This window comes from Heteronotia binoei, chromosome 17 (assembly GCF_032191835.1).
Source record: "Heteronotia binoei isolate CCM8104 ecotype False Entrance Well chromosome 17, APGP_CSIRO_Hbin_v1, whole genome shotgun sequence".
Classification (NCBI taxonomy): domain Eukaryota; kingdom Metazoa; phylum Chordata; class Lepidosauria; order Squamata; family Gekkonidae; genus Heteronotia; species Heteronotia binoei.
Genome location: NC_083239.1, coordinates 53,910,381 through 53,927,688, shown reverse-complemented (window position 1 = coordinate 53,927,688; position 17,308 = coordinate 53,910,381). Strand labels below are relative to the sequence as shown.

At 49.9% G+C, this 17,308-nt stretch overlaps 1 protein-coding gene across 1 annotated transcript in view; it reads left to right on the top strand.

Moving 5' to 3' along the window:
- Positions 1–1,768: 1,768 nt before the first annotated feature.
- Positions 1,769–17,308, top strand: part of LOC132585914 (mRNA decay activator protein ZFP36L2-like) — a 17,138-nt gene continuing 1,598 nt past the window's right edge. The window contains 1 exon segment of the mRNA XM_060257790.1: positions 1,769–1,914. Within this exon segment, the coding sequence (XP_060113773.1) occupies positions 1,769–1,914 (146 nt within the window).

Sequence of the window (17,308 nt, the reverse complement as noted above, 5' to 3'; positions counted from 1 at the left end):
CCCCAAAATACCTGCCAAGTTTCAAATGGATTGGGCCAGGGGGTCTATTTCTATGAGCCCCCAAAGAAGGCGCCCCTGTCCTTCATTATTTCCAATGGAAGGAAAGCATTTAAAAGTTGTGTGGTCCCTTTAAATGGGATGGCCAGAACCCCCGTTGGAGTTCAGTGATGCTTGTCACACCCTTGCTCTTGGCTCCACCCCCAGTGTCACCTGGCTCCACCCCCAAAGTCCCCAGATATTTCTTGAATTGGACCTGGCAAGCCTAGAGCTGAAGGGGCGCCGAAAGCAGCTGCTAGCGGTGCGGGTGTGAATCCGGCTCTTGACGAAGGTTAACGAGTTCTGCAGGTTTCTGAGTTGTTTCCGAAACTTGCGAAACCTTCCTGAGCGGAGGCTCAGGCAAGAAAGTGAAGCCGTTCGACGGTCTCGCTAACTGGGCTCTTTCCTGTTGAGAAACATTCCCAGAACTTCTTCCCTTCCATTTGTAGGGGAGAGAGCGACATCTGCCTTAGGGTCGCCAGCCTCCATGTTCGACCTGGGCATTCCCTGACGTCACAGCTCATCTGCAGACTACAGAAGACAGTTCCCCTGGAGAAAATGAATGCTTTGGAGGGGGGACTGCGCAGCACCGCAGCCCACGGAGGCCCTGCCCTTTTGTAGGAGTTTCCCAACCTGGAATTGTCTACCCTATGATGGCTGACGTGTGCTCTTGGGCGGGAAGGGCTCTGCCGAAGCTGTTCCTCAAATGGGAACTGGTGTGGGGTGAATGTCCCCCTCCCTATGCGGTCAGCCAGCTGCCCTGGTGTCCTATCGTGGCACAGGGGCCTGTGGGGTTGCCGGGCCCAGCTTGGGAAATTCCTGGAGATTTGGGGGTGCAGTCTGGGAAAGACCGGGACCTCTAGGGTTGCCTATCCCCAGGTGGGGGCAGGGGATCTCCCAGTTTGGAGTCCCTCCCCGTGCTTCAGGGTCGTCAGAAAACGGGGGGAGGGGAGGGAAATGTCTGCTGGGAACTCCATTATTCCCTATGGAGATTTATTCCCATAGAAAATCATGGAGAATTGATCTGTGGGTATCTGGGGCTCTGGGGGGGGCTGTTTTGGGGGGTAGAGGCACCATATTTTCAGTATAGCATCTAGTGCCACTCCCCAAAATACCCCCCAAGTTTAAAAAAGGTTGGACCAGGGGGTCCAATTCTATGAGCCCCCAAAGAAGGTGCCCCTATCCTTCATTATTTCCTATGGAAGGAAGGAATTGAAAAGGTGTGTCGTCCCTTTAAATGTGATGGCCAGAACTCCCTTTGAAGTTCAATGATGCTTGTCACAGCCTTGACCTTGGCTCCACCCCCAAAGACCCCAGATATTTCTTGAATTGGACTTGGCAACCCTAGGGACCTCTGTGGGGTACAAGGCAACAGAGTCCACGAAGCCAAGCTGTTTTCAGCTGGGGACCTGATCTCTGTCGTCTTGGAGATAAACTGTAGTTCCAGGAGATCCCCACATCTCGCTTGAAACTAGGGTTTGCCAAGTCAGCTTCACTACTGCAGGAGGGCGGCTGTTCTCTTGTGTGTGCTTAGTGCACATGGTGTGATGATGTCATCACACTGGGGGATGTCACACCGGGGACGCTCTAGGACTCACAATAAAACTCTACGGTACCATAGAGGTTTTTGCCGCGATTCTTACAGTGTCATGCTGGGGACAGTCTAGGATTCACAGTAAACCTCTATGGTATCATAGAGTTTTGCTGTTATTCCTAGAGCATCCCTGGCGTGATGGCGGCACTTCTGGGTGATGTCATCACGCAGGGCATGTTGTGCGGTGACGGGGCTTTTGGGGGCCGGGGATCCCTCCTGAAGCCCAGTGACCCTAGCAGTGGCTTGAGAGACATTCTTGGAGGGGAAGGGACATGCACATTCCTGTAAGTTCCTGGTTGGTGAAGAGTTGTTTTATTGAGGATCTTCCTTTTCCGGTCGGGACTGCATTGGTTTAGCAGGGAAAGGATTGCTCCCCCAGGTCTGCATGCGGCATTCCCTGGAGCGGAGGTCCTCAGCCTTTTTGAGCCTGTGGACACTTTTGGAATCCTGACCCTGGGCGGTGGGTGACGCCACAAAATGGCTGCCACAAGAGGCAGAGCCGGTCACAAACTGGCCACCACAGGAGTGCCACAAAGTACTCTAATAGCCAGAAAAGAGTTTCCAGCTCAACATTAGGAATAACTTCCTTACAGTCAGAGCGATTCCTCAGTGGAACAGGCTTCCTCCTTGGGAGGTGGTGGGCTCTCCTTCCTTGGAGGTTTTTCAACAGAGGCTCGATGGCCATCTGACAGCAATGAGGATCCTGTGAATTTGGGGGGAGGGATTTGTGAGTTTCCTGCATCGTGCAGGGGGTTGGACTCGATGACCCTGGAGGTCCCCTTCCAACTCTAGGGTCCCCTTCCAACTATAGGATTCTATGATTCTTCAGGAGGTGGTGGGCTCTCCTTCCTTGGAGGTTTTTCAACAGAGGCTAGATGGCCATCTGACAGCAGTGAGGATCCTGTGAATTTAGAGGGAGGGATTTGTGAGTTTCCTGCATCGTGCAGGGGGTTGGACTCGATGACCCTGGAGGTCCTTTCCAACTCTGTGATTCTATGAACTACCTGACCATTAGAGCGATTCCTCAGTGGAACAGGCTTCCTCGGGAGGTGGTGGGCTCTCCTTCCTTGGAGGTTCTTCAACAGAGGCTAGATGGCCATCTGACAGCAATGAAGATCCTGTGAATTTAGGGAGAGGTGTTTGTGGTTTTCCTGCATTGTGCAGGGGGTTGGACTCGATGACCCTGGAGGTCCCTCACAACTCTAGGCTTCTAATAGCAATAATATGACTTTTCAAGTAGAGGCTCAGTTTAAGAGGACGTCTTTTAATCCGCACAGCCAATCGGAAGCCCCGCTGGGCATATGCCCTGACTGGGGAGCCAGTTTGGTGTAGTGGTTAAGTGTGCGGACTCTTATCTGGGAGAACCGGGTTTGATTCCCCACTCCTCTACTTGCACCTGCTGAAATGGCCTTGGGTCAGCCATAGCTCTAGCAGAGGTTGTCCTTGAAAGGGCAGCTGCTGTGAGAGCCCTCTCCAGCCCCACCCACCTCACAGGGTGTCTGTTGTGGGGGAGGAAGGTAAAGGAGATTGTGAGCCGCTCTGAGACTCTTCGGAGTGGAGGGCGGGATATAAATCCAATATCATCTTCTTCTTCTTCTAGCCCCTCCTACTGTCTAAAAGCACTTGGAGGGCAGCCAGAAAGGTTCAGCAGGCACATTGGAGAACCCTCCCTTTGACCCTCATACCAGCCCTACCACCGAAACCTTCCCTTCACCAGATTGGCAGAGCCTTGTGTGGACATTCCCCCCACCCCACCCCCAGACACTTTGCAAATCCTCAGCTGTGTTCTCCTTTATTTGAAAGGGCAAGTTGAACTCCCCCACCAGACAGGGCTGAGTCACTCCACTCCTTTCGGGAGTATGGACCAGGGAAGCAACATTTCCCGTAGCAGGAGGGGCTTGCAGAGAGGCAGAAATCCCCAACCTCAGGCCCGTGGTCGCTCCCGGCAAAGAAAGCCGGAGGCGGAGGCTGCGCGTTCGAAATCAGTCAAAGGGGATTTCTAAACACCTCCCAGAGCCAGTTTGGTGTAGTGGTGAAGTGTGCAGATTCTTATCTGGGAGAACCGGGTTTGATTCCCCACTCCTCCACTTGCACCTGCTGGCATGGCCTCGGGACAGCCATAACTCTGGCAGAGGTGGTCTTTGAAAGGGCAGCTTCTGTGAGAGCTCTCTCAGCCCCACCCACCTCACAGGGTGTCTGTTGTGGGGGGAGAAGATAAAGGAGATTGAGTCGCTCTGAGACTCTATTTGGAGTGGAGGGCGTGATATAAATCCAATATCATCATCTTCTGCTTCTTCCCATCAACAGGTGTGGATTTTAAAATGCTTGAGGGACAGGGGGTGGCAAAGGTCCAGTCTGCCTCCTGCCCCCAAAGTCCCAGGGGGAAAAGGCTGTTTGTCCCACTGTGAAGGCAAGGGGGGGGGGGTTCCAAAGAGGGCAACGGATGATCCAGGATCTAGGGCTGCTTCCCTACTGACTGTTCGGCTTGTCCTGGAGGTGGACGTGAAACCAATTTGGCACCATTTCCCCTCCTCTAGCCCCCCTACACCCTTAGAATCCTAGAGTTGGAAGGGTCCTCCAGGGTCATCTAGTCCAACCCCCTACACAAGGCAGGAGACTCACAAACACCTCCCCCTAAATTCACAGGATAGAATCATAGAATCACAGAATTGGAAGGGACCTCCGGGGTCATCTAGTCCAACCCCCTGCACAAGGCAGGAAACTCACATACACCTCCCCCTAAATCACAGGATCTTCATTGGGAGGGAGTTTAAAAAGTTGTTAATAGCAATGCTCAGGGGTGGAATTCTAGCGGGAGCTCCTTTGCATATTAGGCCACATCCCTCTGAGGTAGCCAATATGAACATATGAAGCTGCCTTATACTGAATCAGACCCTCGGTCCATCAAAGTCAGTCTTGTCTACTCAGACTGGCAGCGGCTCTCCAGGGTCTCAGGCTGTTTTTCTTGCCTGGATCCTTTTTAGTTGGAGACACCGGGGAGGTGGGGTTGAACCTGGGACTTTCTGCTTACCAAGCAGATGCTCTACCAGTTTCAATTTATTTCAGTTTATTTCAATTTATATCCCGCCCTTCCCGCCGAAGTGGCTCAGGGCAGCTCACAACATATAAAATCTAACGTAAAGTTTACCATTGAGCCATCATCCCTCCCCAAGAGCTTACAATCCTCCAAGAGCTTACAAGGCTCATTTTTGTAAGCTCTTGGAGGATCGGCTACATCAGGGGGTGTGGCCTGATATGCAAAGGAGCTCCTGCTAGAATTCCACCCCTGGCAATGCTACCCCAAGGAAGCGTGGTGTGGTGGTGAAGAGTGTCTAAACTAGGAACTGAGAGACCCAGGTTCAAATCCCATCTCTGCCGTGAAAGGACTGCTGAATGACCTTGGACCAGTCAAATGCTCTCAGCTTGAACTATGCCATGGGGTTGTTCTTAGGATAACATGAAAGCCAGGAGAACAACGAAGGCCGCAGGGGGTCCCTGCTCACTGGGAAGAAAGGAGGGGTTTCTTTCTTCTTCCTTTCTCCCTCCCTTGCAGCTCTCAAATATCTGACATTTATTCTACGTGGCTGTTATGTTAAAGCAAGTTTGGCCCTCTCTGGTTTTGTACATCAGGGGTGGCCAACGGTAGCTCTCCAGATGCTTTTTGCCTACATCAGCCCCAGCCAGCATGGTCAATGGCTGGGGCTGATGGGAGTTGTAGGCAAAAACATCTGGAGAGCTACCATTGGCCACCCCTGCTGTACACGATTTGCTCCCTCTAGTGTTCAATTCAATTCAATATTACACTGCTTGCGTTGGGCATAAAATCTTCAGGGAGATATGCTGGACGTCCACTGGTGTAATCTCAATTTGACCACTAGGTGGAGCAAAACGTGTGGATCAGAAACTGCCCCTTCTTCAAAGATAAAGGAGGGGCTGAACCTCAGCAGGGTATAATGCCGTATAGAGTCCACAAAGTAAATAAAGAAGTGCTCTTTAAAAATAACCCTCCTCCTATAGCACAAGACAGGAATGGCTGTTGGGGGCAGTGCCGGATTAAACCCCATGGAGGCCTCTAGGCAGTCAAAAACTTGGGGGGGGGGGCTCAGAAATTATCTCAGAGCCTGTACACCCACCCAACCGCCCATGGCCCCCGCTGCAGCCTGCAGGCCCCTTCTCAAAAGCCCCTTTGACAAAGCTGCAGGGGAGAGGCAGAGAGAGACAAACTTGGCAACAACGCCAGCAGCAGCCTCACTAGGCAAGTTGGGCAAAGAGCGGCTCAGTTGCTGGCTGCGAGTGCAGGCTGGAAAGGCTGCAAGCAGGGGGGAAACTGAGGGGAGGAGCCGGCCCTGGGTCCCTAAAGGCATGGGGACCTATAGGCCAGTGCCTACCTGGCCTAATTTTATCCGGCTCTGGTTGTGGGTGGGGGGATCTGGGGCATGGTAAAAGCAGATCCGTCTTGGGACTGCTGCAGCAAACCAGCAACAGCCACGAAAATCGTGCGGCAGCCCGTCGCTTCGGTTTCGCTTTCCAAGAAGAAAGAATTCCACCGCGGGATTTCGGCTGAGAATCCTCTGGCTTGCAGAACACAGTTTTAAAAAAAGTATCGGAGGAAGAGGAGGTTGGACCCGGCCTCCCGTTCGTAGAAGCTTTGGTCTTCAAACAAGCAAGCTTGGAAGTGAGAGGAGAAAAGGGCTGGCAATAGACCTGCACTTCCCTGTCTAGACTTGTCCCAAGAAAGGGAGGATGAGAGAAACTGACCAAGGACATTTTGAAGGAGATCGTTTGGACTGAACTTTGCATTTTGAACGCTCCCTCTTGCTAGGGCTGCCAGCTCTCGGTTGAGAAATACCAGGAAATTTGGGGGCAGACCTAAGGAGGGCGGGTTTGGGGAGGGGCTGAACCTCAGCAGGGTATAATGCTGCATAGAGTCCACCCTCCAAAGGGGAGCTGATCTTGGTGGTGTGAACCTCAATTTTAATAGCAGGAGATCTCCAGGGGCCACCTGGAGGTTGGCAGCCCTAACCGTTGGAAAGAATGTACATGTTCTATCTGATAGAACATTTGTGAATATTTGGACCGGTTTAGAGTGGCTCCCAGCTTAACGGAGATCTTATTCAGGGGGCTCACAAGCCCACATTTTCTCAGGCCAAACACCCAAGTGCTGCTTAATGGGGGTGGGGGGTGTAAGGGCGGTTGCCACTGGGTGGCTGAAATCTCCAGGAAGCCACTGCCCGCAAGGAACAAGACGCAAAGGTGAAGCGAGGTCACTGGCCGGCCAGACTGAACAAGGACTCTGGTAGCAGTGGGCACCACGTCATGCCGTGAAAGCGTGGCTTTCCTCACAAATTCCTGTTTCTTCAAGGAGCAGGATATTTCTGTTCTGTGCATCTCAGGAACTACATGTGGCTCTTTCACATATATTGTGTGACTTTCGAAGCCCCTGTTGCCCTTTTGGCCAGCTTGGAGAAGGCATCTCTCTCTTGAAAACACTTCTCCAAACCAAGCCAGCTAGTGGCTTGGAGAATGCATTTAAAGTTGCTTTCTTTCCATGTCTCCCTCCCCCATATAATCTCCCTCCCTCCCTCCCTCTTTTCCTCCCTCCCTTCCTTCCTTGCAGCTCTCAAATATCTGACATTTATCCAACGTGGCCCTCTCTGGTTCTGTACATGATTTACTCCCTCTAGTGTTCAGTTCAATATTACACTGCTTGCGTTGGGCATACTGGACATCCACCGGTGTAATCTCAATTTGACCACTAGGTGGAGCAAAACGTGTGGAACAGAAACTGCCCTTTCTTCAAAGAAAAAGGAACTTACATGTGAAGGAAATGAGGCTGCCATGTAGCAGAGTGGAAGAATAAAGGTGGAGAACTTTTGAGTTATGGTGGGCTGTTCTGTAGTGAAAACTCAGGGCTTTTTTTGTAGCAGGAACTCCTTTGCATATTAGGCCACACCTCCTGGAGCTTACAGAGCTCTTTGTACAGAGCCTACTGTAAGCTCCAGGAGGATTGGCTGCATTAGGGGTATGTGACCTAATATGCAAAGGAGTCCCTGAAGGCCCTGGTGAAAACAATATGCTGGCCTGTAGTCTCTCCCAGTGAAGAAAGCCGGAGGCAGAGGCTGCGCGTTCAAAATCAGTCGATGCGGATTTCTAAACACCTCCCAGAGCCAGTTTGGTGTAGTGGTGAAGTGTGCAGACTCTTATCTGGGAGAACCGGGTTTGATTCCCCACTCCTCCACTTGCACCTGCTGGGATGGCCTTGGGTCAGCCGGAGGTCTCGCGGGAGTTGTCCTTGAAAGGGCAGCCGCTGGGAGAGCCCTCTCAGCCCCACCCACCTCACAGGGCGTCTATTGCGGGGGGAGAAGACGTAGGAGATTGTAAGCCGCTCTGAGTCTCTGGTTCAGAGTGAAGGGCGGGGTATAAATCTGCAGCCGCCTTTTATTTTGTCTCGCTGCGGAAGTTGCATGTTATGTTGTGATACCCCTGGTGCATCCCAGGGTTTTAAACCTTGCTGGCCACAGGGCGCTCCTTCTGGCTAGACCAGGGCATTGGTTGCCCATGGAAAAGGCTGCAGACCAACTGTGCCCTTTCCGAGAGGCAGATGTGGTTTAAGAGAACCTTTTATTTCCCCCAACATGGACTCTGAGTTGGGAAATTTGGGGGTGGGGCCTAGGGAGATTTGGGGGTGGAGCCTGGAGATTTGGGGGTGGGGCCTAGGGAGGACAGGGACCTCAGCAGGGTCTAATACCCTAGAGTCCATTCTCCAAAGCATCCCTTATTCTCCAGGGGACCTGATCTTGGTTATCTGGAGATCGATTGTAACTGGAGGTCTCCAGGTGCTAGCTGGAGGTTGACAAGCCTAAAGGGTAGCTTTGTTGCGTTAAGGAATCATCTCAGATCTCCTGTGTCTGTGTACAGTGGCGTGTGAGCAGCCCTGTCTCTGGCTTCCTGGATACTGGTTTCTAACCATTTGTTCTTTCTCTGATCTGGAGTGCAAGGGTATCCCAAGAAACTTTAGACCTTTTGGAAATCCCTTGGGCAAGAATAGCTCAGGGCAGAGCCAAAATTCTCACTAGGGAATATTGTGTATGGGTAATTCCTTGGTGTCCAGACCTAGGTTTGATGACGACTGTATCTTCTGAATCAGGAGCTCTGGGGAAAGAGCCACGGCGTAATGTTAGTTGTGTGAATTTGCCCCCAAGAGAATGCAGAACCCAGTTTAGTGTGAGCAGAAAGAGGTTTCTGTGTGACAAAGAAGTCCCATTTGCAGGTGGAATTGTGTCTGCTTCATCGTCCTTAGGAGCGTTCTAGGGGGGAAATCATCCTGGATTCTTAATATATTGTAAGTTTATTTATTGTCTTTTTAAAAAATAAAACTTTATTTCTGATATTTGGAACCGAGCCGAGATCTGCCTTAATTTGTAACCCGTGGAGGGGAATATTCTGTATTAATTTATTGCTGGGATTGTCTGTATTTATAGCTGTCTCTTTCTCTCTCTCTTTATGCGGGATAACAGATTCCAAAGCCAATATGACATCTAACTTTTAAAAACTGCTCTTTGGCTGTACTGTAGCATCTTATCATGCTAATAAAGTCTCTTTCATAGTTTTTGTAACCGGTGAATATATGGTGGTTTTATTTAGACGACAAATGCTCTTGCCGAACTTGCTGAGCCAACTGGATAACTGAAACAATTGTAGAAATTTGCCCAAGTTCTGAAGTCAACATAAGAGAAGCCATGTTGAATCAGGCCAATGGCCCATCCAGTCCAACACTCTGTGTCACATAAGAACATAAGAGAAGCCATGTTGGATCAGGCCAATGGCCCATCCAGTCCAACACTCTGTGTCACATAAGAACATAAGAGAAGCCATGTTGGATCAGGCCAATGGCCCATCCAGTCCAACACTCTGTGTCACATAAGAACATAAGAGAAGCCATGTTGGATCAGGCCAATGGCCCTTCCAGTCCAACACTCTGTGTCACAGAAGAACATAAGAGAAGCCATGTTGGATCAGGCCAATGGCCCATCCAGTCCAACACTCTGTGTCACATAAGAACATAAGAGAAGCCATGTTGGATCAGGCCAATGGCCCATCCAGTCCAACACTCTGTGTCACATAAGAACATAAGAGAAGCCATGTTGGATCAGGCCAATGGCCCATCCAGGCCAACACTCTGTGTCACAGAAGAACATAAGAGAAGCCATGTTGGATCAGGCCAATGGCCCATCCAATCCAACACTCTGTGTCACAGAAGAACATAAGAGAAGCCATGTTGGATCAGGCCAATGGCCCATCTAGGCCAACACTCTGTGTCACACAGTGACCAAAAACCTTTACCTTCCTTCCCCACAACAGACACTGTAATGTACTCAGTCACGAGACGTGTAGAAGGCAACATACTTTATTCCAAGGTACATCACAGAACAGAGACACTCGGGCCGGGACCCGCTTTATATACATTTATCCAGGAACAGCCCCCTAGCTGGCCAGACCAATCCTGGCCAGTCAAAGTTCCCGCCGCTGATCTTCCCGCGCTGCGCTGGGTGACCAAGGAACTTCCCCTGGTCGCCCTTTACTGCGGGGCTGCGTGGTGCTTTATTTAAGCACAAGACACTACAGACACCCTGTGAGGTAGATGAAGATATTGGATTTATATCCCGCCCTCCACTCTGAAGAGTCTCAGAGCGGCTCACCATCTCCTTTCCCTTCCTCCCCCACAACAGACACCCTGTGAGGTAGATGAAGATATTGGATTTATATCCCGCCCTCCACTCCGAAGAGTCTCAGAGCGGCTCACAATCTCCTTTCCCTTCCTCCCCCACAACAGACACCCTGTGAGGTAGATGAAGATATTGGATTTATATCCCGCCCTCCACTCCGAAGAGTCTCAGAGTGGCTCACAATCTCCTTTCCCTTCCTCCCCCACAACAGACACCCTGTGAGGTAGATGAAGATATTGGATTTATATCCCGCCCTCCACTCCGAAGAGTCTCAGAGCGGCTCACAATCTCCTTTCCCTTCCTTCCCCACAACAGACACCCTGTGAGGTGGGTGGGGCTGAGAGGGCTCTCACAGCAGCTGCCCTTTCAAGGACAACCTCTGCCAGAGCTCTGGCTGACCCAAGGCCATTCCAGCAGCTGCAAGTGGAGGCGTGGGGAATCAAACCTGGTTCTCCCAGATAAGAGTCCGCACACTTCACCACTACACCAAGCTGGCTTTCCACACGGAAGGAAGGAAGGAAGGAAGGAAGGAAGGAAGGAAGGAAGGAAGGAAGGAAGGAAGGAAGGAAGGAAGGAAGGAAGGAAGGAAGGAAGGAAGGAAGGGAGGGAGGGAGGGAGGGAGGGAGGGTGTTGGCTTTTCTGCTCCGCACAGCCGGGATGAGGCGATCTCTTGAAATGCTTGAAGGGCACCTGGAAACCAGGATGCAGTGGGGAGATGCTGTAGCTCAGTGGGGGAGACACCCATTTTGCAGACAGAAGGAACCTAGTTCGTTCCACTGCAATTCTTGGAGAGCAGGTCTGGGGGATTTCTCCACTGCTATTGAGAGCAGGAGGCTGAAGCTGGTTCCTTATTCGCAGATCCTTATTCATTCCTTATTCGTGAATTCAACCAAAAACACTGAAGAGAGTGTGAAAGCTCTGTCTGAACCCCAAAATAAGGTCTGGACCCCCATATATCATACACCCCCTTGTTCAGGGGACTCTGCCCTTCGAGAAGACATGTGCTGCCTCACGGTCCAATGAGTGGTTCTCGTGCCAGCTGATCCAAAGCAAGGTGCCCCCAGGACACTCAAACCGGCAGACACTGGCACCAAACTATACCCCAAAACAATGTTTGGATCACCCCAAGTGACACATGCCCGCACTCGGGACATTGTCGCCTGCAAGAAGACATGCGGTACTGCCCGGTCCAAACACTGGTTCTGGCACCACAAGCTTCTATTTGGAGTGCCACCTAGAAGCTTGTATTTCATTGGAGATTTGAATAAGGAACTATTCAGACCAAGATGCGACCAACCTGGATCTATCTTCGATTCTTCCTGCGCAGCTAGGTCGCACGGAAGCGTGGGTTTTGACGCTTGAAAACCGGTGCCAGCTTTCTAAGAAGGGATGGGTTCCTCGGAAAAGATTTGCAGCCTGACCTCTCTGCGTTTTGCCTGACCCCACCCTCACGGTGCCAGCACACAGGGGGGTCAGTCTGGATGACCTCACGGGAACCCTTCTCGTTAGTCCCCCCCCCCTTCTTGTGAAAGCAACTCCGCTGGCTTCTTTCTAGGGTTGCCAAGTCCAATTCAAGAAATATCTGGGGACTTTGGGGGTGGAGCCAGGAGACTTTGGGGGTGGAGCCAAGAGACTTTGGGGGTGGAGCCAAGATCAAGGGTGTGACAAGCATACATGAACTCCAAGGGAGTTCTGGCCATCACATTTAAAGGGACAGCACACCTTTTAAAATGCCCTCCTTCCATAGGAAATAATGAAGGATAGGGGTACCTTCTTTTGGGGCTCATAAAATTGAACTCCCTGGTCCAATCATTTCGAAACTTGGGGGGTATTTTGGGGAGAGCCACTAGATGCTATACTGAAAATCTGGTGCCTCTACCTCAAAAACAGCCTCCCCCGGAGCCCCCAATACCCACGGATCAATTCCTTATTATTCCCTATGGGAATCATTCTCCATAGGGAATAATAGATGGGGGCGGGGCTTCCCCCGCCAGCCAGCTGGCTGGGGGCGGGGAGAAGCCTGTAAAAACAGGGGATCCCCCTCTGGGACCTGGGGATTGGGAAGCATACTTCTTTCCTCCCCAACAAACGCCACTGTTTTGTCAGTGAGTATAGCTATACAGCCACAGCATTCCAATGTGTTTCTCTTTCAGAAATGTGCATCAGTATATTTATTTGTACTGACATACTCAAAATAGGGATATTGGCTGTATGTCTCATTACACATGCTTTACCCCTTTTCACTATATCTTATTGTATTCCTTTTTCCTGTGGCAAGCTAGAATTATGTTTACATGTGAAAAAGTAAATTAGGTGGACAAGAACATCACTAACGATGTATTTCTCTTTTAGCTGCATTGACACACTCAGACAGGGACTTCGGTTGCTTATCCCATTACATATATTGAAAGCAGAGAAAGAAGTCCTTTTCTCCCTTTCTCACAATACAAGAACTCATGGGCATTCAATGAAATTGCTGAGCAGTAGTTAGAACAGATAGAAGGAAGTCCTTCTTCACCCAAAGGGCGATTAACATGTGAAACTCACTGCCGCAGGAGGTGGTGGCGGCTACAAGCATAGCCAGCTTCAAGAGGGGATTGGATAAAAATATGGAGCAGAGGTCCATCAGTGGCTATTAGCCACAGCATATTATTAGAGCTGTTTGGGGCAGTGATGCTCTGTATTCTTGGTGCTTGTGGGAGGGGCGGCAAAGTGGAAGGACTTCTCGCCCCACTTGTGAACCTCCTTTTTTTTTGGCCACTGTGTGACACAGGATGGGCTATTGACCTGATCCAACATGGCTTCTCTTATGTTCTTATGTGCCCCAGAGTGTTGGACTGGATGGGCCACTGGCCTGATCCAACATGGCTTCTCTTATGTTTTTCTGTGACACAGAGTGTTGGACTGGATGGGCCACTGGCCTGATCCAACATGGCTTCTCTTATGTTCTTCTGTGACACAGAGTGTTGGACTGGATGGGCCATTGACCTGATCCAACATGGCTTCTCTTATGTTCTTATGTGACACAGAGTGTTGGACTGGATGGGCCATTGGCCTGATCCAACATGGCTTCTCTTATGTTCTTATGTGACACAGAGTGTTGGACTGGATGGGCCACTGGCCTGATCCAACATGGCTTCTCTTATGTTCTTATGTGCCCCAGAGTGTTGGACTGGATGGGCCACTGGCCTGATCCAACATGGCTTCTCTTATGTTCTTCTGTGACACAGAGTGTTGGACTGGATGGGCCATTGGCCTGATCCAACATGGCTTCTCTTATGTTCTTCTGTGACACAGAGTGTTGGACTGGATGGGCCTTTGGCCTGATCCAACATGGCTTCTCTTACGTTCTTAACCCATCTCCCATTGTCATTGACAGACAATCTCACATTTTAACGTACTACTGTTTTGTTGCTTTCGCATGCTCACGCCACTCGGATCAATTTGTTAATTTTACTGCATACTGCTGTTTTGTTGCTTTCGCATGCTCATGCTACTCAGATCAAAGGTTTGCTCAATTTGTTAATTTGACTATTCTGTCATTGTACCATTTTACATTCTCAACCCCTGCCTACCAGATAATTTGACTTCACTGTCATTGGTTCTAAAATCTCTACCATGTTGCATTCTGGGCCACTGCCTACCCGCTATGGATGGCTCTGCTCAGCTCTGTATGGCTTTGCTCACTGCGCTGGATTCCTCGTCTGATGAAGTGTGCTTAAGAGCGCACGAAAGCTGACGTTCTCAATAAAAATGGGTTGGTCTTAAAGGTGCCACTTGACTCCTGCTTTGTTCATTAGCTACAGAAAGGTCCAGGCAAACTGCTGCTTAAAGGTGGGGATGGGGGTGGGGGAGCTATTGTGTTTAACTCCTCCTCCGCCAGGCTGCCTGGAAAGGCTTCTTGTGATTCTGGCCTTTCCCATGAAATTATGCATTGGGGAGAGGGGAGGTGGGCGGCTTCTTTTCTCCCCTTTCTTCGGAGGAAGAAAAAGGAGGGGATCTTTTTGTTACTGCTAACAGCGGAGGGGGAAGGGCTGGAAGACGGATGGCTGGGAACTCCCCGCCCCCCCCCAGCACCCACCCTCCAAACATCTGCTGCTGAATCCCCCAAGCTGCCGGCTGGCTGGGGCTCCCTTGACCGTCTCCCATGATGTGGTTTTGGGGGGGGGGGGTTTGGGGGGGGGTTGGCGGGATGTGAACAGGAAATAGAAACAGCCCTCTGGAAGAGGAAAGTCTGGGTTGCCAACCTCCAGGTGGGTGTCCTGGAGAGAACCGTGCACAAAAGCTACACAGTTACGCAATCTTAATGCTTTTTCATTAGACTCTCACTGAGTATAGCTATACATCCACAGTATTCCAATGTATTTCTCTTTTAGAACAGTCATAGAATCCTAGAGTTGGAAGGGACCTCTAGGGTCATCTAGTCCAACCCCCTGCACAATGCAGGGAACTCACAAACCCCTCCCCCTAAATTCACAGGATCTTCATTGCTGTCAGATGGCCATCCAGCCTCTGTTTAAAAACCTCCAAGGAAGGAGAGCCCACCACCTCCCAAGGAGGAAGCCTGTTTCACTGAGGAACCGCTCTAATGGTCAGGAAGTTCTTCCTCATGTTGAGCCACAAACTCTTTTGATTTAATTTCAACCCATTGGTTCTGGTCCTACCTTCTGGGGCCACAGAAAACAATTCCACACCGTCCTCTATATGACAGTGTATCAGAATAATGTTTGTTTTGTTGTGTTTTTTGTATTGATTTACTCAGATAAGGGATATGGGCTTTTTATCTCATTACGTATACTAACCCACCTCCCACTATATTTTAAGGTACCCTTTTTTTCTAGTGGCACACTAGATTGTATTTCTCTTTTATAACAGTGTATCAGAATATTTTGGGTTTTTGTACTGACCTACTCAAATAGGGATATTGACATAATTGATATATTAAGGGGAGGGACGGTGGTTCAGTGGTAGAGCATCTGCTTGGGAAGCAGAAGGTCCCAGGTTCAATCCCCGGCATCTCCAAAAAAGGGTCCAGGCAAATAGGTGTGAAAAACCTCCGCTTGAGACCCTGGAGAGCCGCTGCCAGTCTGAGTAGACAATACTGACTTTGATGGACCAAAGGGCTGATTCAGTATAAGGCAGCTTCATATGTTCATTTGACTGTTTATCTTATTATATAGACTAACCCATCTTCCACTATATTTTAATGTATTCTTTTTTTCTAACGGCAAACTAGAGTGATGTTATAACCTCTTGAGGTACTAATGCCCTCCATTTAAACCCACAACTAAGGAAGCCAGAATGACACCCAGATTTATGGCACTTCACACCTATGACATGTCTGCTTTTTATCACCCTCCACTGTTGTTACAGCCCAGTTAACAGTACTAACAAAGTAACACAGACCCCAATTTGTGATTCTTTTAATCAGCTAAAAACATTCCCAGGACTCTACATACCAACTCACCGCCCACTTTCTCTATATTTAAAGATGGCTTGCCATTCCAATTTTGTCTGATGAAGTGTGCTTACAGCATACAAAAGCTTACATCCTGAATAAAACTTAGTTGGTCTTAAAGGTGCAACTTGTCTATTGCTTTGTTCTATTGCTTCAGACCAACACGGCTGCCCGCCTGGATCTTTTCAATAGACTGATTATTTCAACTTATGCACTCCAAAATGCACAAAGCACACAATTTTACACAAAAGTAAAGCACATCAATAACCAATGGCAAATTCAGTCCAAGTACCTGAGAGTCCACAGTCACTGTTGCTGTTATTGTGTACTCCAGGTTACTCTCGCGTTGCTGGAAATCTTGCTGACAATTCCAATAATAAAATTATGGAGAACTGAAGGACGACACGCCTCCCAGGTAACTTACGCATGTTTCGGCGACGTCCTTCGTCTGATCACAAATACCCCTAGCCCATAGATTTATAGTGTGCTTTGTGCATTTTGGAGTGCATAAGTTGAAATAATCAGTATATTGGAAAAACATTATGATTGTGCAATTGTGTGGCTTTTGTGCACGGTTCTCCTCAGGACAACTACCTATCTGTGTATTATTCCTGGTTGTTTGCCAAACCTCCAAGTGGGATTTGGAGATCCACCATAATGTCAACTGATGTCTAGGTGACCAGCATTGGTTCCCCCTGGAAGGAATGGCCGGTTTGAGGGCTAGACTTTATGGCGCTAACGCCCCACTGAGATTCCCCTCCCCTTCCCTCCCCACCCAACCCAGCTCCACCCCCAAATCTCCAGGAATTTTGCAAGCTGGCAACCCTATGGAAAGGTGAGTAAGAAGACCCTGATGCTGGGAAAGACAGAAGGCAAAAGAAGAAGGGGACGGCCAAAGAGGAGATGGCTGGACAGCGTTACTGATGTAACAAACACGAATTTGAGCAGACTTTGGGGGATGGTGGAAGACAGGAGGGCCTGGCGTGACTTGGTCCAGGGGGTCGCAAAGAGTCGGACTGACTGTGAGACTGAACAACAACAAATAGAGCAGCCAGGAGAAGAAGTGGCCTGACCGCACCAGGAGGCGGAGGGCTTTTGCCAGAGAGGTTTCGACAGAAAAGCTCATGTACAGCATAGGGCCTCTTTCCACGGAGCTGCATGTGCCAGCAGTGTGCAAGAGCAGAGAAGTGCAGCCAAACGTGCTTCCTGTGTCTACCAGGGCTGTGCGCCTCAGCCGTGTCGGATAAAGGCAAGGTATGCTGATTCCCACGCAGCGAGTGGCCCCACCATCTAGTTTCCCTCCACACCGTTTGCTTTATTTACAAATTTATTTTATTTATTTATTTCATTCAATTTATATCCTGCCCTACCCCACCGAAGCGGCTCAGGCAAAAAACATCTGGAGAGCTACCTTTGGCCACCCCTTGCTTAGATCAAGCTTGAAGCGAAACAGGGGAATAGACCAGTTTCTCCTGTCAGCTTCATTCCCTTGCG